The sequence below is a fragment of the Tribolium madens genome, unplaced genomic scaffold (genome assembly GCF_015345945.1).
Source record: "Tribolium madens isolate multiple individuals breed KSU strain unplaced genomic scaffold, Tmad_KSU_1.1 Scaffold_96;HRSCAF=242;Tcas5.2_LG5, whole genome shotgun sequence".
Taxonomy (NCBI): Eukaryota; Metazoa; Arthropoda; class Insecta; order Coleoptera; family Tenebrionidae; genus Tribolium; species Tribolium madens.
Genome location: NW_025401068.1, coordinates 6037867 through 6065000, shown reverse-complemented (window position 1 = coordinate 6065000; position 27134 = coordinate 6037867). Strand labels below are relative to the sequence as shown.

General features: G+C 38.1%; 9 protein-coding genes and 1 long non-coding RNA gene across 10 annotated transcripts in view; 7 read left to right on the top strand and 3 right to left on the bottom strand.

Moving 5' to 3' along the window:
- The window catches only part of LOC123012944 (E3 ubiquitin-protein ligase MIB1), a 123075-nt gene extending 120122 nt beyond the window's left edge, over positions 1 to 2953 (top strand). Inside the window, exons 5-8 of the mRNA XM_044411190.1 lie at positions 1126 to 1345; positions 1396 to 1905; positions 1961 to 2290; positions 2346 to 2953. Coding sequence (XP_044267125.1) covers positions 1126 to 1345; positions 1396 to 1905; positions 1961 to 2290; positions 2346 to 2486 — 1201 coding nt within the window. The 3' untranslated portion in view covers positions 2487 to 2953. The remainder of the gene's footprint in view (positions 1 to 1125; positions 1346 to 1395; positions 1906 to 1960; positions 2291 to 2345) is intronic.
- A 127-nt stretch (positions 2954 to 3080) lies between these two features.
- Positions 3081 to 4163, top strand: LOC123013105 (39S ribosomal protein L15, mitochondrial). Its single transcript, XM_044411445.1, has 3 exons — positions 3081 to 3234; positions 3282 to 3439; positions 3492 to 4163. Exons 1-3 carry the CDS (start codon positions 3139 to 3141, stop codon positions 4117 to 4119), a joined length of 882 nt encoding a protein of 293 aa, XP_044267380.1. The 5' UTR covers positions 3081 to 3138; the 3' UTR covers positions 4120 to 4163.
- A 45-nt stretch (positions 4164 to 4208) lies between these two features.
- On the top strand, positions 4209 to 5366 carry LOC123013865 (probable tRNA(His) guanylyltransferase). Its single transcript, XM_044412713.1, has 2 exons — positions 4209 to 4879; positions 4933 to 5366. Exons 1-2 carry the CDS (start codon positions 4298 to 4300, stop codon positions 5284 to 5286), a joined length of 936 nt encoding a protein of 311 aa, XP_044268648.1. The 5' UTR covers positions 4209 to 4297; the 3' UTR covers positions 5287 to 5366.
- Positions 5283 to 6748, bottom strand: LOC123013864 (V-type proton ATPase subunit d). The gene is made up of 4 exons (XM_044412712.1): positions 6550 to 6748; positions 5991 to 6499; positions 5693 to 5947; positions 5283 to 5638 (listed from the first exon to the last, which is right to left on the bottom strand). The coding sequence occupies exons 1-4, from the start codon at positions 6668 to 6670 to the stop codon at positions 5477 to 5479; spliced, it is 1047 nt and encodes a 348-aa protein (XP_044268647.1). The 5' UTR covers positions 6671 to 6748; the 3' UTR covers positions 5283 to 5476.
- Positions 6749 to 7142: 394 nt separating this feature from the next.
- LOC123013861 (ubiquitin carboxyl-terminal hydrolase CYLD) lies at positions 7143 to 11352 on the top strand. The gene is made up of 7 exons (XM_044412710.1): positions 7143 to 7748; positions 7799 to 8489; positions 8804 to 9189; positions 9563 to 9778; positions 9831 to 10263; positions 10314 to 10652; positions 10705 to 11352. The coding sequence occupies exons 1-7, from the start codon at positions 7323 to 7325 to the stop codon at positions 10899 to 10901; spliced, it is 2688 nt and encodes an 895-aa protein (XP_044268645.1). The 5' UTR covers positions 7143 to 7322; the 3' UTR covers positions 10902 to 11352.
- Positions 11353 to 11416: 64 nt separating this feature from the next.
- Positions 11417 to 12368, bottom strand: LOC123013866 (probable Golgi SNAP receptor complex member 2). Its single transcript, XM_044412715.1, has 2 exons — positions 12100 to 12368; positions 11417 to 12055 (listed from the first exon to the last, which is right to left on the bottom strand). Exons 1-2 carry the CDS (start codon positions 12231 to 12233, stop codon positions 11554 to 11556), a joined length of 636 nt encoding a protein of 211 aa, XP_044268650.1. The 5' UTR covers positions 12234 to 12368; the 3' UTR covers positions 11417 to 11553.
- An 11-nt stretch (positions 12369 to 12379) lies between these two features.
- On the top strand, positions 12380 to 14421 carry LOC123013863 (gastrula zinc finger protein XlCGF26.1-like). The gene has a single exon (XM_044412711.1). It carries the CDS (start codon positions 12626 to 12628, stop codon positions 14135 to 14137), a length of 1512 nt encoding a protein of 503 aa, XP_044268646.1. The 5' UTR covers positions 12380 to 12625; the 3' UTR covers positions 14138 to 14421.
- A 1362-nt stretch (positions 14422 to 15783) lies between these two features.
- LOC123013420 (single-pass membrane and coiled-coil domain-containing protein 4) lies at positions 15784 to 16220 on the top strand. Its single transcript, XM_044411917.1, has 2 exons — positions 15784 to 15886; positions 15964 to 16220. The coding sequence occupies exon 2, from the start codon at positions 15976 to 15978 to the stop codon at positions 16159 to 16161; it is 186 nt and encodes a 61-aa protein (XP_044267852.1). The 5' UTR covers positions 15784 to 15886; positions 15964 to 15975; the 3' UTR covers positions 16162 to 16220.
- LOC123013422 overlaps positions 16209 to 27134 on the bottom strand; it is a 66209-nt gene continuing 55283 nt past the window's right edge. Inside the window, exons 9-11 of the mRNA XM_044411918.1 lie at positions 18475 to 19176; positions 17092 to 17426; positions 16209 to 16839 (exon numbers count right to left, since the gene is read on the bottom strand). Of these exons, the coding sequence (XP_044267853.1) occupies positions 16345 to 16839; positions 17092 to 17426; positions 18475 to 19176 (1532 nt within the window). The 3' untranslated portion in view covers positions 16209 to 16344. The remainder of the gene's footprint in view (positions 16840 to 17091; positions 17427 to 18474; positions 19177 to 27134) is intronic.
- Positions 26012 to 26993, top strand: LOC123013423. The gene is made up of 3 exons (XR_006413270.1): positions 26012 to 26088; positions 26140 to 26227; positions 26276 to 26993. It is a non-coding gene; the product is annotated as an uncharacterized LOC123013423 (long non-coding RNA).

Sequence of the window (27134 nt, the reverse complement as noted above, 5' to 3'; positions counted from 1 at the left end):
TTAATAAGTAAAGAGCTTTTCCGGGCCGCACCGCGAATTAAGAATTAAATTATTTCATAAAGAAGAGACCCACTTAAAATATTTTGGTTGGAACGTGCAGCGGTCCTACCTGATACCAACAGCGACCGACGACGAAACGAAAATCAATTTTCATTAAAACCGACTTGTGCTACCAACACGTGCCGTCGACGATAAAAATTTCCCGGCATTTATTTTGTCGTTTATTGTACACGAAATGCAAATGGCGAACGATGAACAAAACAACATACCTCGTCTTTTCCGGTGGAATCGTCCTCTTTATTTCGTCACACTGTGTATTAGCGTCTTGCTGCAAAGCAAAACTACTTTTCTCACACGAAAATAAATCCGTCGTTAAGCGCACCGACTCCGACTATTTCTGAAGTTGCGTCTTGCTTTGTAAAACACAAGCAAAACGACCAAACAAAATAATGGGAGCATTGTGTTCCATAGTCTTCCGTCACAAAACGGACATCAACATTACGGATTCGAAAAATTTTCTAACCGAATACAACACACATTTTTAGACACTCGCTTTCAATTAACACGACGTTCAGATGAATTCATTACGAAACAGTGGCGTAACGTTAATTAGAATATTCAAGCAGAAAATACGGCGATATGTCCCCGAAACTCATCTTTTCTTTTATTTATTTATCGACTTGTTTATTTAATTTCAGCACATTTTCGTTGTAAAATCAACATACGAGTTATAAACGAGTTCATGTTGCGTTTATAGAAGTAATTAAGTTTGGGCGCCGCTGTTTTGTGAGAATCGAGGCCAAGGGGGCAAACGTCATAATGTGATGCATTACTGACTCTCCCACTTAACGCTGAACATATGTTGATGAGTCGATGTGTCTTCTGTCTACTACGCTATGATAACTACTGTCTGGAATTTTCATCCTCGTTGGTCCACAGTTTACCTGACAAATGCTCTTCTTGCGAGTTGAAAAACTTTTCAGTTTTTTTTTATTTAATATTTTATTTTAAATAAAACTTTTTTTTATTGAGATTTACAAACGATTTGGACATGATACCTTGAAATTAGAAATACATGGAAGGAAATTAAATTACGAATTTTAAAAATCTATGTTTTTTTTATAGCGCTATGAAGATCCTGTTGGCTAAGCTTCCCCGACCCTGGATTGTTGATGAGAAAAAAGACGATGGTTATACTGCCCTCCACCTCGCGGCCCTCAACAACCACGTCGAAGTGGCTGAACAACTCGTCCTCCACGGTAAAGCCAACATGGACCTCCAAAACGTCAACCTCCAAACCGCCCTCCACCTGGCCGTCGAACGCCAACACACCCAAATTGTCCGCGTACGTATTTAAACCGTTTTGGGCTTTTTTTGTATTGAATTTTTTTTTAGCTTCTTGTCCGAGAAGGTGCCAATTTGAATATTGCCGACAAAGACGGCGACACACCACTCCATGAAGCTCTCCGTCATCATACTCTTTCGCAGTTACGGCAGTTACACGACGTCCAAGACGTCGGCAAACTTCTAATGGGTTTAGGTACTCAAGGATGCGACAAGAAGTCGTCGGCGAGTATCGCCTGTTTCTTGGCCGGAAACGGCGCCGATTTAGATTTGAAAAACAAAAAAGGACAAACGCCTTTAGATCTCTGTCCCGATCCTAATCTATGTAAAACATTGAAAAAGTGTCACAAAGATAAACAAAGCGGAGAGATGGACATGGGACCCAATCAGAACAATCAAAGCACAAATATCACTTCGACGCTCGACGAATGTTTAGTGTGTTCAGATGCCAAAAGAGACATGCTTTTCCAACCTTGCGGTCATGTGACCTGTTGTTCTTTATGCGGACCGAGGGTCAAAAAGTGTCTCATTTGTCGCGAATCAGTCAGCAATAGAATCAAGGTTTTTTACTTCCGCCCTTCATTATTATATCCTCTCCTACAAAATATTTTTTTAGATCGAAGAATGCCTCGTTTGTTCCGATAAAAAATCGACCGTTTTATTCAAACCCTGCGGTCACATGTGTGCCTGTGACAGTTGTTCTCAAATCATGAAAAAATGCGTTTTATGTCGCGCGCAAATCGAATTGATGGTACCATTGGCCGTTTGTAGTGGTGGCTTGGGTACCATATCAGAGGTAAAGGCGGACACCGAAGAAGAACCCAAACCTTCAACTAGCGACGCAGGCCAAAGTCAAGGACCTCTTATGAATAACGGAGGGAGAGACACTAGCAATAATAGCGATATACAAAAACTTCAGCAACAATTACAAGATATTAAAGAACAAGTGAGTTACATGTGAATCATTCCATTAAATGTTTTTACTATGATTTTTTTTGCAGACAATGTGTCCCGTCTGTTTGGATCGCCTAAAAAATATGATTTTCCTATGCGGACATGGATTGTGTCAAATGTGCGGTGACCAGATGACCGAATGTCCGATTTGCAGAAAAGCCGTCGAAAAACGGATTCTATTGTACTAATTTATCTCTAGTGTTTGAACTGGAAATCGATCTAATTACCAAATACGAATTTCATGCCGTAAGAACGACAATATCAAATATTTTACACTCGATCCTTTTAACTCGACTGAAATTCTTTTGTTAATCTCAAATCTTGGTGCCTGCACCAGTGTAATATTTTTTTTTATTTAGGTTAAATCATAATAAGCGTTGTAGCACCGATGCAATTACAGTACCATCAATTATATGATGCTCTAGATGACATAAGAATGAAAAAATACTCCGAGATGTAAAAAATTCTTCACTTTTTAACCAACACGCGACGAATATTCATTTTCAGATATTTATTATCCACTGTTAGGTATATTGTTATCATTTCAATTGTATTTTTATACATTAGATAACAGTTAATTAGTTAATCGAATTATTATTACTATCACTATTATTATTGCAGCCCCAGTAAGAGTAATAAAAATATTACTGAATTAGTTTCTAGTCTCATTTCTCACCTACCATAGTAACTCAATTATTACAGTTCCAGTGAGATGTCCAAATGTAACAATTTGAACATACCGCCGGTATACCGCGTAAGTGTATTCTATGCGCAAACTCATGCGTTGACATAACATTGCAAACATAACCCAAGTTTTTCGATTCAGGCAAAACCTTTAAAATGGGGTCAAATGTGACTGAAAAGGCACTCCAAATGCTAAAATACCTCCCCCGGGTCTGTTTATCGAATCTTAGACCTAGCCCTGGATCGAAAACTGTAAGTTCAATGTCATAACCTAACTTTTTGTGAGTCTCAATTTCTAGAGCAAAAAACGTGGCCGCGCCCAACATGGGGGTGACAAACACGGTGCAGGAAATAAAGGTTCCGGTCAAAGACAAAACTACATGCGTCTAGGTTACGAAACCGGAAATAATCCGTTTTATTTACGATTTCCGCATGAACCCTACTACCAAGGCCACCAGTACGTTTCCCAAAATATCAAAGAACATAAATTTTAATGCATAATAATTTAGTTTAAGGCGCGAGTATCCTCCGCTCTCAATGTTGGATTTGTTGAGATTGATAGAAAAGAATCGTTTGGACACTTCTAAACCTATTGATCTAGTTTCAATATTAAATACTGGTATTTACAAGCTTCTACCAGATCAGAAACAATACGGTGTTAATTTGACAGACGAAGGGGCTGATGTGTTTAATGCGAAAGTCAACATTGAGGTACAGTGGGCTAGTGAGACCGTTATCGCGGCCATTGAGAGGGCTGGAGGGGTTATAACGACTGCGTACTACGATCAACACAGTTTGCAAGCAATGATTAACACGAAGAAATTTTTTGAAAGAGGTGTACCAATCCCGAGGAGAATGATGCCGCCCCCTGATGCCATTGAATATTACACTGACCCAACTAAAAGGGGGTATTTGGCAGACCCTGAGAAAGTTTCACAGGAGCGACTCGTTTTGGCGCAAAAATATGGATATGAGCTTCCACAAATTGAGAAAGATACAGATTATGAGATGCTAACTGAGAGGAAAGATCCAAGACAAATTTTTTATGGGTTGCATCCAGGATGGGTGGTTAATCTCAAGGATAAGGTTATTCTCAAGCCTCAAGACAAGGAATTAGAAAGATATTATGCTAGTTAGACATGCCTGTAATATTGGAGTTAAAATAAATAAAATATAAATTATTGGGTTTTTGTTTTTTTTTGCGTTGGCATTACAGTTTAGAATACAAATTATGACGTTTACATAACCTTACTTTTGCAAAAATTGTGATACATATTAAAAAATATGATTTAAAGCCTTTATCATCTAGAATGCGATGCACTTTCAACCGCGAACCTTATTTAAACATTTGAGAAACCTAATACATACTAGTAAAATGGCAAAAAGTAAATTTGATTATGTTAGAAATTTCGAAACGGAAGAAAAACTCCTACCAAATTGCTGGATTGTGGTAAGAATCGACGGTAGGGCCTTCCATAAGTTCACCACAAAACACAATTTTAAAAAACCCAACGATGAAAATGCCCTCGCCTTAATGAACAAAGCTGCAAGTGTGGTTATGAACGAGTTTAAAGACATCGTTCTTGCCTATGGACAAAGTGACGAATATTCATTTGTGTTACGCAAAGATACGGCGTTGTATAATAGACGAGGCCCCAAAATAATGACTTATCTCAATAGTTTATTTACATCGTCTTATGTATACCACTGGAACCATTTTTTCAAAGAAACAAAACTAAAATATCCACCAGCGTTTGATGCCCGCATCGTTCTCTACCCAACTGATGAAAATCTGCGGGATTATTTAAGCTGGAGACAAGCTGACTGTCACATAAACAACCTCTACAACACGACGTTTTGGGCCTTAGTACTTCAGGGTGGTTTAACAAATACTGAAGTAATTACCAATTGATATTAATTGAAATTCTAGTTAACATTAAATGATTTTAGGCTGAAAAACGACTATGTGGCACGTTATCTTCGGATAAAAATGAAATTTTATTTAGTGAATTTAGTACGAATTACAATAATGAACCTGAAATATTTAAAAAAGGCACGATTTTAATTAGGAAAAGAATTAAAAGTCCCAAACACGGAAAATCACGTTTGGTTATCTTACCTTTACATGAAGATCTGATTCAGGATAAATTCTGGGGAAGAAATTCGGAAATTCTCGATATTAAAACTGCACAACTTTACGAATGGCCTGAGGCAACACCCTTGCCGTCATTAGTATTGTCACAATTACACATTGACACTCCTGATACAGACAAAGAAATGGTTGTTATTGAAGAAACGGATTAATTATTTTAACTGTATTTATTTTTATAACACACAAAAACTAGTTGAACAATAATTACTTTATAATACATTTATTATTTACATTTGATACTTGTTTTTTCTACCTTATTATGTATGTCGTAGGAATGAGGCATCCACATAAAAACATCAAATTTTTCGCTACTCGTGCAATACGGAATGATGAAGTTATGATTTAAAAGATCGGTATGTAATTATCAATTTTGGCTCGATGTTTTTGCGCCACACATTCAGCGATCCACACGATATTACGACATTCCTGCTCTTTCAATTTCAAATACGAGTAAAACACTCCAAAATGAAACTGTTGTAAGAACGCATGGACATTCAAACGGACCTAAATCCAAATTATTCAGAATTGAAACTACCAGAAAGTCGGTAATCTTCTCACCTCATGTTCGAAAAACTTATCCTCCAAAGTTTTATCCCCGGGATTACTTCCAGCCCCTTCAAAAAGTTTCGAATACTCGGCATAATACTCGGCCACGGCTTTGACCTGATCATAATCCTCAGCACGTACCAGTGCTGCCAATCCATCAGGATTGAGCTTACCACATCGTGGATACAATTTCGCACGATCATCTTTACTCAATTCGGTGCCAAACGAATTTATTGTGATTATAATAGCACGACGATCAGCCTCAAACTACTCCAATCAAAAAACACTTATTTGGTTTTTAAATACATACCGCCAAAATTTCGCACATGCAATCGGCTGTAGTCCCTCCGATTTCCTTACAAAAGTCGTAAAACGCCTCCAAATACGCCTTATACAAAGTATTACGAATAATCTCAATATTCATCTCATCTAAATCCTGCTCGCTGATACAATCAACAAAAAAGGGGGCCAGAGGAGTGTCCACTAGTACAGCATTGTACAACTCCGCGGGTGTAGACGCCACATGAATAGCTTCCATCTGCTCAAAACTACCCAAAGGGTGGCATTTCGGAATCAACTCTCCAATGGGACGCTGATGCAACGTCCCCGTAATCAACAAAATAATATTGTCAATCATGTAACTGTACGTAATAAAATCCAAAAACGTCGACAGGGGTTCAACCGCCTGATTCCTCATATGTTGGAACTCAATCACCAACTTCTCCCTTAACTTATTATCAATCGTCGAAACGGCCAAAGGGGAAGGTTCGTTGGCAAGAAAAGACCCGTAATCCGTTCCTTGCAAGTGGAGTTTAAGATCTAGACGAAAATCACATTTACCTTGACCAAAATCAAGGGATGAAACTCACCTTCTAGGGTTTCACACTGAACCAAATTCAGATAATCAGATTGTTTCAAAATACCGCACTTGAAGCCCCGACATAATCCCTCCAAGTAACCGGCGTCGATGTTGAACAAGCAGCCCTTCATTTTCGAGTCTTTTTAAGAAAAAATTGTATTTTTCAACGCACCTCACCCAACTAAATTGTCATATGATCAGTGACAATCATGTGACAGATATAGCGCATGCGCGCGCGTACCGACCGAGGCCACAAACGCAAATTTTAATAAAAAGAGGGGCACACAACGGCTGGGAGCACTGCTCAACCATTATTATTAAACAAAATAACATATTTTAAACATTCCAATAAAAAAAAAACATTTTGAGAGTAAAAAAAGCAATTAGTATTTTGTCCTATTTGACATAATTGTCATGTGTCATAAGAGGCATTTTTTGATTCACATAAAATTATAATTTTTTTTTTGATAAATAAGAAATCACAAGTGGGTCGATCGGAATTCCTTACGAGCGCCTCATTAACTACACAGGTAACGTTCAAGGTTATGATATACCAGTCATTGTTATAACAAATGGGAATTCGATCCAATAGCACTTCACAGGTGTCAATGGTGTTTATGTTTAGCTGTCATCGTAGTGTCATAATTACAAGTGAAACAATTTTATCATTTATTAGTCATGATTACGTCGTTTAAATCCAAATAATACTCTAAAAGCTATAAAAACCTAATCCCGTCCAGACGAAGATGTCAAAAATCGCTAAACTATAGTGAATCATCAAAAATGGGCACCAAAGACTTTAAATATGGTATTTTCATTCAGAACGATCTGATGACCGAAATGAAGCAGGGGCAAAACCAACGGACAGCCCTTCTCGGTCAGATCATTAAGATTGAAGCAACATTGGGAAGCGGCAAATACGCAGTACGTTTCCTCAAAGACGCCGAAACGTGGGAATCCACCACTTTCGTGTGCCGTCAACATAGCATAGTACCCGTCAACGAAAAATTGTGGCAGTTTTTGTATGCTGTTACGTCCCCCCAGGAACGTGTCAAATTGGCCAAAGACAAGGAACGCTGCGAGAAGCTTGCAAACATTACAACTGACATAACAATTGGATTTAAAGACACCGATGGAGTTCACTTGGGACAAATTAAATTCCTTGGAGTTGTTCGCGGGATCGGACACTGTGTCGGTATCAAACTACACGTAAGTATGGGCCCCCTTAACAACCAAAACAATAATAAAACGAATTGTAGCAAAAGAAAAAAGACAACAAATGTGATGGTTCATGTGCAGGAACTCAGTATTTCAGTTGTTTGCCCGGGTATGGGTTATTTACGACAATTGATCGAATTGTGATACAAAACAGCCCCCTTATCACAAACAAAAGTAGCGTAAAGAGTAGAAATAATACGGATTTAGATCTTTATTTAGAAAAGAACGTTTCGAGTTTCAGTAAATCTAATCATGAAGAAATCGTTACGAAGTTTGGAGAGTATCCTCAGGAAAACATGCCCCCTAAAACTACGACTTACCTACGAAACTCGCTGTCTTTGCAAAATATCTTAGACACGGAATGTACGAGTGGTAATTCTAACAACGATTTTGATCAAAACACGATCATCCAACCAGACAAGTCCCATTTAATCAACGAAAAGAAAGCCAAAATGAAGTCAGAGATAAATCTGAGCGATATGATTGGCAATTCGTGGCATGGAGCAACCGATACGAAAGAATTACAAAAATTTTCAAACCTGAATCAAACTCTAGAAAGACCTGAAAAGAACGGTSAGAAAAACAATCGGAACAAAAGCGCAAACATTTTATCGCATTTCTACGACGGTACTTTACCCAAACGAAACAAAATCAATCAACCGTCGGCGAAATTCTATGACACCACTCCTCGAATCAAGAACGGCTTCTCGACGAACCAGGAAGACGAGAAAAGTAAGCGAAATTTTCGTTTTCACTAATGTCCGATAGTCTAAAAATAGTCCGCTGGTGAACTCGCGATGCGGACTTTTTTTAGGCGTCTATTTATACGCGACGTAATAGTTCGGGGGCCTTGTCAAAGTGTCTATTTTTTTAAAACAATGTGTTGTACGATAAAACTGTTAAAAAGTTGGTACAATTTGCTTAATTACGTAGCTTGACTATGCTAAATAAGTCGAAACGTTTGCGTGCCAAAAGTAGAACCATGAATCACATTTATTCCAACAACGAGTACGCATTTCTTAATAATATTCCCCTATTTGTCTTAGAAATTAACGAAAAAAGTGAAAAGGCGTCCAACATCCCTGATAAACCCAAGTATCATACTCCCAAACCAGGAACTACCAAAGATTTAACAGTCGGCAGTTTAGTTGAAGTCTCCAATGACGTTAGCGAGGAGCCCCTTTACGGCGTCGTTAAGTGGTTAGGGGCTGAAGAGGACTCCAATTTTGTGTTGGTGGGGGTGGAATTGGAAGAAGAACACAACGACTTACCTTTAACCCTCACCGACGGGACACATAACGGGGAAAGGTTCTTCAAATGTGCTGAAAACAGGGCCCTTTTCGTACCACTTGATCAGTGCCATCAGGACTCTAGATTTCAAGACGGAATCCCTACGCCGGTGCACCAAGCCGCCGAACCCAACTTCCAATCGGTAGGAACAACACTGAAACAACACATTTTTACAAGAAATCACTCGAATCAGAATTTTTACTTTTATCACCGAAATATTCAATTCGAATTCAAATATTTTTTTATAATAACTTGATACGCTTTTTGAATTTACTTCATAACCGGAAGCCGGCAAAAGATAGTTCAAATGAGGATGAAACTTCTTTGTTGAAAAATTATGTTTTTCCACATCCTTTTACTGATTGATTATTCGATACAGACGTTAAAACAATTAAAATAAAGTTGAAGTAAGAACTTAAAAAAAAACAATATATTATTCGTTTTTTCGGCACACAACGCAAACGTGCAGCCTATTTCAGCCCTAGAAATCCGATTGTAGGAATCTGTATTTCCAGATGGAATGTCCGGTGATTGAGGGCACCGTGGCGCCTCTCTGTATGCCCACTGAGGAGGACGTCGAAGCCGTCTGTGGCAAATTCCGAGGTATTCAAGGTCACCACAATTCCTGCTACCTCGACGTCACCCTTTTCTCAATGTTTACCTACACAGCAGTATTTGACAGTTTGTTGTTTCGGCCGAAAGGTCCCAAAGACATCCCCGATTATAACGAGGTAGATTTTTCCGTAACTATTACTTTGAAAAAATATAAAATGTGATTCTCAGGTACAACGAGTATTACGTGAAGAAATCGTGAATCCACTTCGAAAAAATTTATTCGTTCGTGCTGACCGCGTGATGAATTTAAGACGCTTATTGGATCGTTTAAGTTCGGTGTCGGGTTTGACGAGTGAAGAGAAAGATCCCGAGGAGTTTCTCAACTCACTTTTAGCCCAGATACTTAAAGCTGAACCGTTTTTGAAGCTTAACTCGGGTCAGGAGTCGTTTTATTATCAGTTGTTTGTGGAGAAAGATGCCGATTTAACGTTACCAACAGTACAGCAATTATTTGAACAGAGCTTTCTCACAAGTAATATTAAACTGAAAGAAGTTCCATCTTGTCTCATCATTCAGATGCCGAGGTTTGGTAAAAATTACAAAATGTATCCGAGGATTCTACCGTCGCAGCTTCTAGATGTGACTGATGTTATTGAAGGATGTAAGTGGAAAAACTCCTTTTTGTCACTCGTGAAATAATCATTGTTCTAGCTCCTCGTCAGTGTATTGTTTGTGGCAAGCTCGCTCGCTGGGAGTGTCGTGAGTGCTTCGACGACTGCAGTAACGCCGGGCTGGAAAGTACCGCTTTCTGTTCTATGTGTCTGGAAAAAGCTCACAGACATGAACGAAGGTCACACCATCGACCCGCCGTGAAATTAGATGTTTGTGATGATTTCTCTATCCTCGAAGATCACTGTCGTCCTCCTCGACTTTTCATGGAACTGTTTGCTGTGATTTGTATTGAAACTTCCCATTATGTAGCTTTCGTCAAGTGCGGAGTAGGTCACGAGGCACCCTGGTGTTTTTTCGATTCGATGGCGGATCGTAAAGGTTTGGTACCATCTCAGGGCCAAAAATTGCATTTTTATGTGTACATTTGTAGGCGAAAAAAACGGATATAATATACCGGAAATGGTCGCCTGTCCAGATATTTCTCGATGGTTGTCGGATGAAAGAATCTGTCGCCAGCTACACGAAGACTTCCCCCAAGACCGCCACTTACCTGAACATGCGCGCAGATTGTTATGTGACGCTTATATTTGCATGTACCAAAGTTCTGATGTCATGATGTACAGATAGATTTCTGTTTTCTTTACGACTGATATTTTAAGAATATTTATTTCTGTTTAATGTTGTCTAAATTATAGAAGTTTTCATTTAATTTGTTACGAAAACACTTAACATGATTTAAGAAATAAAAATGTAAAGCTTGTTATATTCAGTATTGTTGTTAACTATATCACTTTGTTATTCTTCTCGGAACTGTTGGAACTATCATGACAATGTGCCTTGCCTGCTGATCTAACAATCTTCTGATTCAAGTATACGGCATTTGAAATGTATGTCGGCTTCATTTTTCACAAATACAAAGTGATATGGGCATTTATTAAATTTTAAAAGCGATCCCGTTGGATCGGTACGATTTTTCCCTGTTGTTAAATTAAATATAAAATCGTACTGGCTCATGTAACCCCATCACATAAATAGTTCAACACTTATTTAAAACTATAAAATAGATTTATCAAATATTTTTTGTAGAAAATTTATTTTTATTGTTAAGGAACGGAAAGAGGGACGAAATAAAATTCTAGCAATCGAAACAAACACATTGCAATTCATTTTACCCTTTGAAACACAACAAATATTCGACCAAAACTTTTTTTTAATAAACCTTTACATTATATAAATATTGATTATACAATACACAACAACCAGGGAATGCGTTACATCTCTAGGTAAAATAAACAATTATAAAAATTATCACTAAAACCGTAATCACGATTCCCAGCATTAGTATATATTTGTCTTCACCGGCTCTTTTCTCAATTAGTCTCATTGTATGATTACTTAACCCCAACGTATTTGCCATGTCCATAATGCGACGATGTGCCCCCTTCAAAGTCAACCTTTGCGATCTGAGGGACTCTAATGCATTAACCCCTGTATGCAACATCTCATCTACACCTCTATTTGAATTCTGCAATGAATTTTGGTGCTGTAGCGCATAATCAATGTTGATGGTTGTCAAATCTGGATTAGGGGCAAACCGGCGATTCAACAATTGTTCTCTCTCACTAATCGCTGCCTCTCTTCGTGCTCTTTTCTGTCTAGAGGCCACCAAAGCCGCCTGAAGATGCCTTGCATCATATTTTAACTGATCGCAACGCATTTTCGCGTTAGGTCTTTGGTCGAACGGAACTTTATACAAGTAGACATCGAGTTTTTCACAATTACTGCAATAGTTAATTAAAAACGATGAGAAAAAGACTATTTTTACCTAGTAATTGCGTTGATCTTTTCCTGAATATCAGCTTCGATTTCTTGGACGTTGCCAGAGTTTTGCTCCAAAGCTTGAAAACTTTGTTGCGTTTGTTGAATTAATTTGTTGGTTTGGTGGTAGAGTGTATCCATGATTTGGGGCAAAGACCAGACACATTGCAAAAATTTAAATTTTTAGATATTAGAGCATGTTGTTGACGTTTGCGTCATCTGTCACTGATTGACAATTACGGGGATTTTGCGACGTAGGGTTGGTAACGTCGATTTGAATTATCCTATTTTTTCGGCATTTCTTCGATTTATATACGAACAAATATTGATAATTACATGCAAAATGCTAATGGGACGTATTTTCATCTTCGGATAATTTATTACTCTTTGTTTTTGCGAAATAAATGAATAAATGTCATCGGTGTGTCAAGCGGCCATATTTGTTTATTATTGACCAAAGAAAGTAATGTTAAGATCGCCGGATTTTTCCAAATTTTTCAGACGGGGGGCCGTTTTTCCTTCGATATAATGTCATGGAGGGCCGTTGCCGTCTGTGCGCCGAATTCGGCACTGATCATTTAAACGGTCTCAACGATCTCGATCTAATTTTACGCATTTTCCAACTGTTTCAAGTTCGAATCACATCCGAGGACAAACTTCCAACAACAATCTGCCAATTATGCGCCGAAACAGTAAAACAAACATGGGAATTCAACCAACACATTCAAAAATCGCAAGAAATTCTCCAAGACATCGTCAACACAGAACTCCAAGCCCAGGAAAACAAACTCGATTTCACGCTTACAATCGAAGAAAGCAAACTGAACGTCGTCGAAGTCACAACTTCTGACGTTAAAACAGAAGACCTGATATCTAGGCCCTCGTCAAAGGTGAAAAAAAACGCCCGTAAAAAAGAAAGTGATTCGGAGTTGAGCGACGTCGAGCTCAACGACGACGGTACCGTGACTCCCAAAACTGAGCTCCTCAGCTGGCATTCCTACCCTTGGACTTGCTGCGACTGTCAGCACACCTTCACCAACTCAGAAGACCTCCGCGAGCACCACGCCACCGTCCACGGCCAAGCCCCTACGTACCCCTGCGCCGACTGCCCCAAAGTTTATACGAAATACAGCACTTTTCTCACACATGTACGCATCCACCGCGTCAAACTTCGCTTTTGCTGTGACATTTGCGCCAAATGGTTCCCCACAGTTCTCGCCCAGAAGAAGCACAGAAACGAGCACGGCGACGAGCGCCCCCATTCGTGCACCACGTGTGGCAAGCGCTTCCGCATGCAATCCGCCCTCATAGTCCACGCAAGGTCCCATCTGCCTGCTGAACTCAAAAACAAACACCAATGCGACCAGTGCCCTAAGAAATTCGGAACAAAACCCAACCTCATGGCCCATAAAAGAATACACGCGGGGGTACGAGACTATACGTGTGACCAATGCGGCAAAAGCTTCGTCCAGAAAGGCAACCTCGACAACCACCTCTTGACGCATACAGCTGCCAGGCCTTTCGCGTGTTCAACCTGTGGTAAAGCCTTCAAGACTTTAGTCCGTCTCAGGAAGCACGGATCGGTTCATTCGGGGCTTAAGCCTCACCAATGTGATGTTTGCGGGCGGCAGTTCCGCGAAAGAGGCACTCTGAAGGAGCACCACAGGATTCATACGGGGGCCATGCCCTTCACGTGCGAGTTCTGTGGTAAGAGTTTCCGCTTTAAGGGAGTTCTAACGACACATAGGAGACAGCATACCGGGGAAAGGCCCTACTCGTGTCACGAATGTCAGCACCATTTCACCAATTGGCCCAATTATAACAAACATATGAAGAGACGACACGGAATTAACACTAGTGTGACAGTGAGGAAACCGCAGAGTATACCCCCGACGGGGATGCCACATAGGAATCCCCCTGGCACTGTTCTGGCGCCTCCACAACCTATTACCATAACAGAAAGTTTTGTCGAAACGCCGGCCTCGTTTTACCCTGTATTAAGTTTGTATAATCTGCCAGAAGAATTGTTACAACAGAGAGTGTGAGAAGAATTTAGAGATAGATATAGCAGTATTATTTCAGTGGTATTAGTAGAAAGTTGAAAGAAACAGTTTCTTAGATAGAAAAAAAAAGTGATATTTAGCCTCTCTATGGACCAGTAAGCCCTGATATTGATCAAATAAGATTTGGAATCCAAATTCCAATTTTCGCGTAATCACAACAGAAATTATTTGCGTCGTACATTAATTAAATTAAATTTTTCGTCTTATTTATTTTTACAATTATTTCTTTAAAGTGTGTACAAACATAATAAAAAATGTTACATGTATCATTGGTTTTCCTCATTCCCACCAATTCAACCTGGATAAAATTGAATAAATAAAGTAATATCTTACACATTGCACAAATTCGACAAAACGAATTTTTTGCTTGTGCTTGGGTTTGTTTTGTGATTTCATTATTATTATTATTAAATAATGCAAAACTATCCACATCCCATTTTGAACCTTTCGTTGGTTCACAAATTATTAAAGAATTTCCAAAATTGCTTACTAATTACCAAAAAAAATCTTGGCATATAGTTCCGTGGATGGCCTTTAGTTTTTTAGAGAACAATAAAGTCGAAAGTTACCCTAAAAAAATAAGCCTATTACAGGCTTATTTTACATACATGATCATTTAAAAAAATATTAAATACAACATGGAAACAAATTCGCAAGCAAAATTTTTGATCGAGACGTTACACAGAAACTTTTTTAAATAGTACCTACACACAACCCTATTATGCAATTATTATAAAAAAACACTCATTATTTCGGAATTAATAAACATATTTCTAATTGTTTTTCAATCGATTTTTTTAATCGATTATATCGATATTGAAATTATCAGAGAGCAAACCTTTTTATGAAATAAAATCCAGGTTGACTCAGCCATGATTCGTGGCAGGTATGCAACCAAGAATACACTAAATAAGAAAATCGTGGTCACAGATTCGTGGTCTTCTATAGTTATTTGTGGACCAAATTTCTACTTATTACAAATACAAAAAATCCGTCTATTCCCTTAAAATATTCAAAACAACTAAACAAACTAATTATTGTTTTGTAAATCAACTTGGGTTGAAAGCTTCATCCAAAATAAACAATTCTTATTAATGCACTTTAGTAGATATTATTAGCGTTACTTGCTTGTTTTAACTGAGGAGCGCATCAATATTAAATAACATGTACAAACAAGCCTAATAAATATTTTTCAGACTTACCAGTGATGTTGAGACACTTTAAATAATTTTATAAAAAAAACCTTAGTTGATAATCGGGATAACACGTAACAGACAACACTTTGCACATTTAGACCAAAATCAAAGCACAAATAATGGAAGTTAACATGAAAAAAGTGTTCAAGCAGAATGAGAAAATTTTGAAAATTTGACATAATGCTAGTCACGTGACTTGGTTTTTTCTCGGCTTGAGGTTGAATAGACTGGTTACAGCCCACTTTCTGGATTTTTCACCGGGTTTTTTGAAATGTTAAATAAACAAAAAAAAATATGGTTATTGTATATTCTATTGAATCATTTAATTTTAAACACAGTCGTCGCAAATCTTCCCAAAATTTGCTGTTTTTGTTCTAAAAAAAATTTTTACATTCATTCCCCCTCCCCCAACAACCTGTTGTTTGTCAACGTGTCTATGACGTGTTCATAACCTAGAAAACGGTCGGATGTAACGTCAGCAAGTGATAATCGGAGGCTTAGGCAGTCGTTTTCTCCTCATTTCTGACTGAGTTCGGTGAGTTTTTGGCATGGTTTGAATTCTCTTATATTTGTGGAAGGTATTCGCATATGTTTATGTAAAATTTGGCCCAGGATTTGTCAAAAATGCGGCAGCTCAAGGGAGGTAAACAGAAGGAATCTTCCCGAGAGAAAAAGCAGAGGAAAAAGGAGTTCGCTGAAGTACAAAAACAAGTAAAAACGATAGTGCTCCCAGCCCTCGCCGTGTCGTTTATTTTGATAGTGGTGTACGTTTATTTAAAGACCCGTCCCAGCAACTACAATATGGATTAAACTTTGTTTTTCTACTCAGATATTATATTTTTATTAATAAAAACCTGTTTAAAAATGTATTTTGTATATTTTTCTTTGTTAATATAAATACATCTAAAGTTCACATTACATGGGAAATGTTACAAAACATGTACACAAAAAGTCTCGGGTCCCTAATGACTTCACTTTATTTACAATAACTTATCACAGTAAGTCCGATATGGCACCTCCGAACCAGACAAGCACGATGGGCAGTAGGAATTGCGCCAGGGCTTTGGACAGCGACATCTTTGCTGTCCCCGAGTACGGCCGTGTCACTTCCGGCCCGGCCGTACTCGGGGGCGGCGCCTCGTCCACCACTTTAGGGACAATATCCTCAGCCCTGGGTACGTAATCGGGGGCGGCGATCTCAAAATCACCCGAGCCTGAGCCGCTCCCGTCAAGAAGATCGTCCGAGTCGTCCACAAGCTCCACCTCCTCGCCGTGGTACGCCTTTCGGAGCGTATCAGTGTAGACTTGCAGGTGGTAGATCTGGTCTTTGACAACAGTGGAGAGCGGCGTCGACGGCCGTGTAATGTTTCCGGTGTACTCGCCCACGGAGACGCCGTTCCAGCACTGGTCCGAACTGAGGGGGGCTGAGATGCTGTTGCAGTACTGGTAGGGCAGGTGGGCCCAAAACTGACGCATATGGGACAATTTCTGAAAAAAATACACTTTCGTTAAAGAAATAAAAAAAATGTTTCGAACTTCATACACGTCAATCTGTTATTACAGTTTCTCGCCGTACTAATATCTAATTCTGTAAACAAAGGGATTAAACTTTTTTGAATTGATTGAATCAAACAAACAAATCCGGCCGACGRATTTATGACCGTGAACACCATTTTTGACGTTCTGTTTACATTCGGGCCGCCATGTGGCCTCGGGATGATGTAATTAACCCATACGTACCAATTTGATTTCCCTGACGAGTTTCTCGAGCGGAGTTTCGTTCCCATTGGTGTAAGAAAATTTCGTTTTCTTCTTTTTCCCGTGGATGCGTTTCAATGGGGGGTATCTTTTAATCTCATAATTTGGATTGTCTTCCAAATTGTCTTTATAATTCGTTTCTCTTCGTTTCCTATCAAGGGTCGGTTGACCACACATCTTGAAAATTTTTTGACTCACTTCGGTCCCGGATTCTTGAAAGTTCATTATTGCTTCGGAAATTTTTACGTTGAGCGGTTCGACGACTAGTTCAATGTTGTAAGGTCCGAGCAACCGATCAGCGACCTTATCGAGTGCGTCTGCAAAGTTAGGAAAAAAAAAGGATTAAACAAAATCCACCTGTAAATGGCTCAATCACAAGTTCTTGCTCTACAGGTTTAGAATATTTATGCGCGAGTGTCACCTGTTATTATGCGATTTTTAGAGACTTACAATTGTATAAAATATACGAAAAAATCTTTTAAATAATTCATGAGACGTGAAAAATGTTAATTGGAATTCGGACCTTATCTGCATTTTATCCGGGATATTTATGAAGGTATTCAATACCACAGACGAAAAATTAGTATCGATGTAAATCATTACTTGACTGCAATACATCGATTTTTGGACAAATTAAAGGTTACTAAGTTTTTCAAGCAAAAAGTGGTCAGATTTTAGTTAAATAAAACAATTTTTTATTCTTAATTAATTAATTTGTTTTTTATTTAACAGAGTAAAATATACAGGGTGTTGTAAAATACTTCTTTTACGAGTATTCTTTATATTCATTTTTAGCGGCATAATTCCCATAAAAAGTTGAATTATGCACCATACTTTTATTGCTTGATTTTTAAGAAAATATATTCAAAATTAGTATGTATTAGCGTTAGTTAAATTAAAAAACACTTTTGTAGATAATGATAAAATTAATAAAAATAAAAAAATAAAATAAAAATAATTCAATCGATAAGATCGAAGTCCAATCAAACTTCCATCAGAGTTAAATTTAAAACAATCCAAATCTCTTATTTTACTTTTCATATCGATATATCAATCTTGTTTATTTTTAACAGCAGACACACGTATGCCTTATTTTCAATAAAATCCATTACAAAATAACAAACGCATGATAGTCCTGATAAGATCCTTATCAATAAAAAATTCTACGCTAACTTTTCTCTTTCAAAACACGATCAATTGTGCCAGCATAGATAAATATTTATTCAACTAACGCATCGCGACGTGTCCCTCAAGCCGATAACCCCCCGAATAATAATTTTTCCCACCCGTCAAAACTAATAACCAAAGACAATTAATTAAGCGATAAACTTATCGCGATGATTAATGGTCAGAAATTTCCCTTACCTATGAAATTATCCCAATCGGAACTGAAAGCTGTGTGATGCCTCAAACACGACCCCACGACGGCCGTGCAATAGTCCGAGCAGGGCCCTAAACCCCTCATTCCATTACAACTGCCACAATAAAGCATTTTCACTAAGTCTTTCTCACATTCCCTGTCTATAGACACACTTTGGAGTTTCTTGGCGGCGGAGGCAGCAGTCGCAAGAGCCATGAAGTAGGCCCTCGTCGCCACAAAAGATCTTTTCAATTCCAGAGTGAACTTCCGAGGGGCGTCTCCGAAAGGTTTGACGTCACCCATGTGGTCAGAAAGACAATCCAAGTATTTCTCATCAAACTGGTATTGACTATTGATGACAGTAAACATCCGCTGATAAAGAATAACGAAAAAGGCATCCAGAGTGTCAGAAAGTCGGCTCGCGCCCCTATTGTAGTACGTCTCCAATTTATCGAAAAAATTACTAAAAACGTCCGAATTTTGCAAGTAGATCTTGCCGTACGTCCTCTGGAACATATCATGGAATTGCAACTTGGAGGCGTTCATCAAACTCCGGAAAAGTCCATCGAATTTCCTGGCCCGAGTGTCAACAACGGACGACAAACCGAATATTTCACTCATCACGAAATGATCCAAAGATTCGCTCATTTTTCTCATTTCCAGTTCGGATTTCTTCGAGCAACAGGAGTTGGGGCCGCAGATCTCTCCTGAAACAAATTATTTAATTAAGAGGTGGCATTTTTCGGATTGTTGGGAATGTAATTAAAACAGTAAATTAACATGAAAGGCGGCTTTTGCCACCGGTTAGAAGCGTAATTAAATGCTTAAGACTGGGATTACTGTCTGATTATCATTATCACAAGTCAAATTTACATTCGAGGTACGAGCCAAGGAATGAAGAGAAAAAGTGTTTCAATAGGATTAAGAGCGAGTTTTCTTTTGCTGTAAAACTTGCGGTGGGTTTATTATTCTTCAAGTTGCGTAATGATTTTTAATATAATTCGAGACCTCAAGGCGATATTATTACTACAATTTTAGAAAATGTAGTTTTTTCAAAACATTTCAAAAACGGTAAAGCTTCTTATTTCCACGTTTTGAAAATGCTAGTTTACATCTGCAAAATGAATTTTGGGTTAGCCTGTATATTGTATAAAGTGAATTTGCGTCACTAGCATGCTAAATCGCGCCTCTTTTTTTCCTCAATGAACTTTTTGTCCGAAATAGGAACGGTCGGTTAGATCTTTCCATTGTTGACTTTATTCACGATCCAACGAGTTAAGCATCGCGTTACACGCCCCATCGACCGGGAGATTCCTCGTCTATTACCTTCCAGGTAGAAACTTCGAGTTCCCGAAAGTCCGAATGCTCGACATTCCGAACCGGTGAGACATTGAATAATCCGGGACGTGTTCTCGCCGGTCCGGACCTGTCTGCGACCTTGTCTCCTCCACATTGAATGGATGCGATTTTTCGGCAATCGATGAACACGCCGGAGGTTGGGCCTTCGCGACGCGATAATGTAGTCATCGCCTTATTAAGAACCGAATAAACAAAATTTTTATTGTTGACGACGACTTGTTTTGGTAATTTATGCGCGCTTTGCATTAATTTGGCGTTAATTTGAGCGGAGGAGGCAGACCAGATTTGGTGGTTTATTTATTTTACGCCGGTTTGAGAAAGAGGAATCTCAGAAATGTCGAAAACTTTAAGTAAAACGCTTGTTCGACAATCGAAATTAATTGGGAACGTCAGGAATTCGGATAGTTCCTCAACAAAGTTATGAGACAAGAGTTTGATGGGATGGGGAAAGAGAGTCAAAAGGGATCGATTCTTATTGGGTGGAAAAATAAATAATACTATTTCTGGCATGTGTAATTGTTTTGTTGCTAATAAAAGAACGTTTTATGGACTATTAACAATGCAAGTGATAACAGTGATTATTTATTTTATACTTTGTAATACTTTGTAACGGGCGTTCATTAAAAAAAACTCGCATGTATCATCCACTAATGAGTTTTAATTATTTGTCATCTTGACAACTGGATAACTGATTTAATCAAAGACCTGCAAAATATTTGTCAAAACACTCCTGACATTTTTTGAAATGAACGCACGTTATTTACTTACACATACACAGTATCCAGTTAAATAAATCGAAAGAAAAAACATTCTTTATGCTACAAAATCTAAATCTAAGTCTGGGTGGTTCGGAGAGAGGTATGAAACATTCAATTTTCTCCTATTTGAATATTCTTTTTTTTTCAGAAAAGAACAATCAATCCGATAAATAATGATGAAGCCAAAAATGCTGGAACTGATGGGTTACACCTAAGTTCCGGAGTTTTCGAAGAAAAAATCATTTGAGAATTTCCAATAAACATTTTTTTGTGAAAATTGGTAGTCCAAAAATCTGTAAAATACGTGAAACGTTCCGATAAACTTAGGTTTGTTTAGATATTATGATAGACGTTATAGACACATAAACACTGATTTTTACCAAATTTCATATTCATCGATGATAAGAAGTTTCCATAAATAGAAATTGATTGAGCTACGACTTAAGTTATAGAATATTATTAATTTTTTTTAATAAATAATAATAAAATAAATAATAAATAATTAAAAAGTTCCAGCATTCCTGAACATGAATTTATACAAAATAGTCAAAATATTGAAAAAATACTAAAGTTGGCTTATTAATGCCAAGTTAATTTAGTGACTGTGTTTATGTATTTCACTTAGTAATCAACGTCGGGGCCATCGGGTTTTATTTATTCGTATTTTATTTATTTTCCTTATCATTCTGCGTACTTTTGATTTTTATCTGAGGTAGCTTTCATGGCGATCATAAATCTCTACGGATTTATTCAGCAAAAAGCGATAAACAAACATTCTTTGTCCAAATATTGTTAAGGTTATTTTGGCATAAAGTGCGCCATAAAACCACCTTTAAGTGTCGGACCGTTTTTCGCCCTATTTGCTTGATATATAACCGCCTTCCCTTCGCATTTGGGTCGTATCCTCCCTCGGCAATTATAAGCAATTAAAACCGATTTCACGTTTTCCAGTCAAAAATCTTTGGGATTTATGTCCCTTCGGTATTGACGTCCAAAAGACCGTAAAATAATCGACAAATACCCGTGCGCTTTTATACCTGAGCGGATTTAAGCTCGAGGAAGCCGTCACCTGCCCCAGACAAGTCAAGATAAGAAGGAGCACTTCATTAACGGTTTGAAAATTCCTCCGAGTCGTGTGCAAGAAGAAAACCCTTGTACGGCTTAATTCCGCCGTCATTAGACTAGGTTAGCACCATGAAAAAAAATACAACGCAACGGTAACGATTTAATTAAACGTTTGGCCCCGTGATCTCTCACGAATCACCGGCGGTTTTATTGTTCGGTTCAGTTTCGAGCTTTTCATTGCGAGGACCACACCTGAACACCGCGGGTGCCCTCGAGCTTCACAGGGGCGGATCGGCGCAATCGTATCGTACACGAAAAAAACAGCTTTGACGTGTTTGAGTAATTAGAGGCGATGCTGTCGCAGGTATTACGAGTCGGGCCACCTACGCCACTTTTGGGCCTCACTCTACGTTCATGGGAAGAGGGAGGATTCGAAGAAGCGGCGACTTGAAAGCCCTTGCATATTTGTGGGCCGTCCTGCTCGCGCCGTGCACCTCTTCGTCTCGACGGAGCAGAGACGGACTTGAGTAAAGCTCACACATTGTTTTGACAGATAAAACACCTAAAATTATTTGTTTTGAGCAACGCCGCTGGAACAGTTGGCAGAAAATTAAAATCCCCAACTAGGTGCCCAATTACAAAAATATTATTATATCCTCAAAGTTGCAACAATTGACCGTTAATTGCAAAGAAACGATGCCGCTTTTGTTCAATTAGGTGTTTCTAAGCCAACTAATAAAGAAAATTACATGTAGGCTTTTCCGGCACTTGTCCTAAAAATAACTGTTTTCTTCTTTATCCTTATTTTTCTTTATTAGATACCATTTCACGAAATAATTTTTTATTATAATATTGACAGTTCCAAAGAAGTGAAAATTATAATAAAGAAAACATTTTTTGGTATCAAAAAATTACACTTTTCATGAAAGTAGGTATCAATATAAGAGACAAATATTAATTTTTAATATTTGTTTAACAACCTATGAATGCCAATGTCAACATCTGAGATCTGAGTCAATATTGCTGCCAAAAAATGTTACAAAACAGTATCTTGTTTAATTATTTGAAATTAGAAGTTTTGGAAAATTTCCTTTTGGGGCATTCGCGTGCAGGTGCGTTCAGTCCAGCCCTGTCCGAATAGCGCCATCTAGGTAACCGCGTCTGTCCTTGTCTGGAGTGGATGACCGCTCTCATCGTGGGAGAGAATGCGCCACCAAGCATCCGAAGAATGCGAATGTTTTAACGCTACCTAATTAGTTATATATATTATCGATATCGATGGCGTCTCTGGAACAGGTGACCGGCATGCAAATTCGCTTTTTTCACCTCTGTCCCATCTCTTTATCTTAATTAAGTCAGGCTCCCAACCCACCTTTCCACATTAATTCAATAAACGGAGAGCAAATAGAAAATGTGTTGTTTATTTATTCAAATGATGGAAAGGGTCAAACGTGAGCTCTCAGCATAATACAATTTTTATTCTCGTCGCGGGCAATCTATAAAGCCGCTCATGCGATTTCGAGAGTGGAAGATTAGCAAACGAAACGGAAAATTAACTTGCCCTTATCACTGATACACATGAGGAGGTTTTAATTAAAGGCAAACCGTGAAAATCTGAGACAAAAATTGAGGAAGGACGTTAAGTGCGAATTAAGGCAGAAATGAAGAGATTTGAGAATTAAATGGCGGAAAATGAAACCCACAAGGCCGTAGGCAACATCCAAACTGACTTTAATTACAAAACGACTAAAACCACGAAAAAAGTTGAAGCGATTGAATGGGATATAAGCTTCACTTGGTGAGGAACAAATTCCTACAAATTGAAATAATAAAAGCCATTCATTCTAGCCGTGGAAAGCAAAGCAAATTGCAGTTTTCGTTAAAAAAAACTTAAATGGTAATTCAATTCGCTCCAAGCGACAAAAACCGAAATAAATCTCGTTTGACACTCGGAGATTAATTTATTAGTTCGCAGGCGCCTGTCTGGTCTTCTCATCTTTTATCTTTCGAGAAAACAATACAATACCAAAAAGATACAACTATACATTACAGTTTACTTTACCTAATCTGGGTATAAATCCGTTTTCATGAAAAACTTTTGTAATTTGACCGTTATTTCGCAACGCCACAGGAAATCAATAGGCCTCAAATATGGCCGTTTTAGATAGCCATCAATTCCTTCCACCAATTACTTTATTAAAAAGGCCGGTATTGTGGAAGCGATAGCGCTTTTAACGGGTCCATAATGCTGCCCATTGACTGTTTTGTAAACACGATTTTGACGCAATCGGTCGTCCCACCAATCGAACGGTGGCCTGCGGCGAATTTTCGATTCAGGTAAAAATCGCGGAAAAACGATTTTAAAACCCAATGTAGGAATTTTCGTCTCGACCCAAGTAATTTGTTGTGTAAATACGTCCCGATGTTCGTTTTTTGGTGGCGAGAGCGCTGTATATTTACCTTGTGTTGACACGCATACCGCTCTTAGATCTGTTTATTTGGTCTGTCTCGTAAGTCGTCTTTTACACGTGTTTTATCTCTAGATAAAGGAAACTTTCATAAACTGTTTATCCTGATGGTCGGTAGTTGAATGTGTGTTTTGGCGCGTGAGGGGACTCCGGATCGCCACCATTTTCATATTTTTCCCATAAATATTTATCACTGCCGAGATAAAACCATAAAACACTCCAAAAAAACGCTCACGGATTCCCCAAACAATTAACGAGATCTAAATCTGGCGTAAATGCGAAACGCCGGCCAAAGGCCCGAGATCTAAAATCGCCTCGTTTATTTTCCTTGCTGCGTTGATAAATAAAGCATCTTTGGAGGCGAACTTTTTGGACGATGCTGAAGGAAATGTGCCTGCAAGGTCAGGAGTTTAACCGGAATGCAATCGTGCAGCTGCATCGACATTCAACACATGCCGTTATGGTGAAGGGTTGCCAAAAGGTGAATTTAAGCACAGCAACCAAGTTTCAGTCGTCAAGAATACAAAGTTATGTTGAAATCTACCACTTAAGGATCTTAGGCGAAAGATCCACTCCAAATTGAGACAAATGAACACAGAAGGCCAATTAAGTGGAAACTGTAAACAGGACCGTAATAGAAAGTGTCCAGTTGTGAAGCAAACTGAAAAAACTGAATTCAGCGCCGATAAAAAGGGTTAAAAGCAAAAAAAATCACCTTTAATTACAATTCTCTGAAAATTAATAGTCGGTTTGCCAATAACTTTTACTTTGTTTACTTACCCTCGTCTAATATCGAAAACAGTTTTTAGATCGACACAGTTATGATTTCATGTTAAAGAAATATTTAAAAGTTTACTATAGAAATTAAAATACTTACTTCGTCAGTTTGATCTTCAAAGAGACTCAAATATACCTACGATTCTTTTATTTATTTTTATCCAAATTACTACTCTTGAATAAAAAATAAATCATAAAATATATTTTCTTGTCAGCTTTCAGGGCAAAAGACCATAAGAATTCACCCATTCATTCATTAAAAAAGGCAAACAATTACCATTTATCACTTTTTTCTTCTTACTTAATTACAATTACGAAATATATGGCTTCTTTAATTTTATGACACCAATTTCCGGTCATCATAAACTCCAATGAGCTCCCTTTGACAAACCAATTTTGACTTGTTTTGTTTGTTTATACCAAGTTTGTGTATGTTTTGTGCATTTCCTTTGCCACAACGGTTATAAAATCAAAATCAATTCCGTTATTTGGCTATAAACAAGCAATCTCTTTGGATTGATGTTCGAATACGGCCCTGTTTAGCCTTATCTGGTTTGTGCAACTTTACCACTTCAAGTAATCCTCGACTTGACCTAACGGAATCGGAAAATTAGGACACGCATCAATAAAAATTCCTCGGATTAATGTCAACCGAATCGAATTGACGTCCTTTTAAATTAATTGCCTGAATATTCACCAAACTTAATTAAAAAAATGTCATGACTTCGAAACAACGTGTAAAGAAATGTAGACCTATTAATCTCCAGTTTCCCAATATTTTATATTCAAATGACAGGAATTAATTTATGGTGAGTGTTAAAGTATATTTTATTGGTGGCAAACTCGTCATAACTTCATTTTTTAAACTTCTACAAAACTTCTGAGAATCCCCGGAGTCCCCGGACTCGTCCATTTGCAAACAATGTCGTTTTACAACGTCGTTACGTTTTGATGGACTTCTGGCGAACGTTATAGTCTCTTCGAATTTTATTTCAACTCCAATTTTCTCATCAGAGTGAAAGTCTGGATGTAGCAGCCGGTGCAGCTGAACACTTCACTTTTTCCTCAATAAAAATATTTCACTTTCCGCCTCTTCGTCTCAATTAGCCTTTGATCTCGGCCAAAAGAGGTCTGTAAGTCTTCACTTGCCGGCAATTAGCCCGACTTACACCCGAGGTTTTTTCTCCCATAGGTGACCCAATGATTATAAATACCCATTGCATTTGAATTGTTTATTTTGTAGGATTTATTCCGGAATGTGAAGAATCTTCGGCCGACGCTCTCCGTGTCTAGAAAAATTGTATCCGATTTTTATCGCATACAGGTCGCTGGTAAAATCACTAATTCACTCAGCCTCTGTCTCATTACAAATTTTTCAGTTTTTTGTCTGAAAAAACACGGAAACACGTGTTGGCCTAAAATTAGAACCGGAAACGCACGTGTCGTTTTATAACCAAACGACCCCATGAAAATCGACAGGAGTACAAACTAAATAAACAAAAAGTGGCTAATTAGATAACAGAGCCGGATTAGGGGCTTATGTTCGATAAAACCTCATCTCCTGAAAGAAAAAAAAACAAACCTCAGCTGACATTATTATTAGACTCTACCGACCGGTGCAATAAACAGCGGATATAGTAAAAATGTTATAAAACAAACTCGTCTTTGTGCTTGTGAGATAAAGCCGCTCGTAATGTCTTCATTTTAAAAGGTGGTGCGGCATATGTGCGGTTTGTGAGATAATTCCTCTTTATTCGTGACACCTTGTGGAAGGAAAATTATCAAGAATAAACAGCGGCCACGTTCCAAAGTACCCAACTAAATTCGGATGCTCGAAAAACAATGTTTTTTGTAAGTGATGACATGATGAGTTCGCAGAATCGTTTCCTGTGAAATCACACCGAAAGAAATTTGATTTCCGACAAGAGGCGTCTTGAGGTTTCAGAATAGAAGTTTGATTTGGACGAGAGTGCCGGCGTTAGATTCAATTTATGACTCAATTGTTACTCATAAGAATTGGCATTAATTTTTTGAAGTGTTTCCGGTAGTCATATGTTTTCCGGAAGGAACGGGAGAAAAAACCCCAAGTGAATAAATAACTCTTACGCAACGACAATTGACGTTTATTGGAATTTATAGAAAAGCGATAAACGTAATTTGTGTTTTTACGGTAATAATAAAGTGTTATTAACTAAAATAAATTTGTCTAGGTCTATTTTAATTAATTATAATTAATTA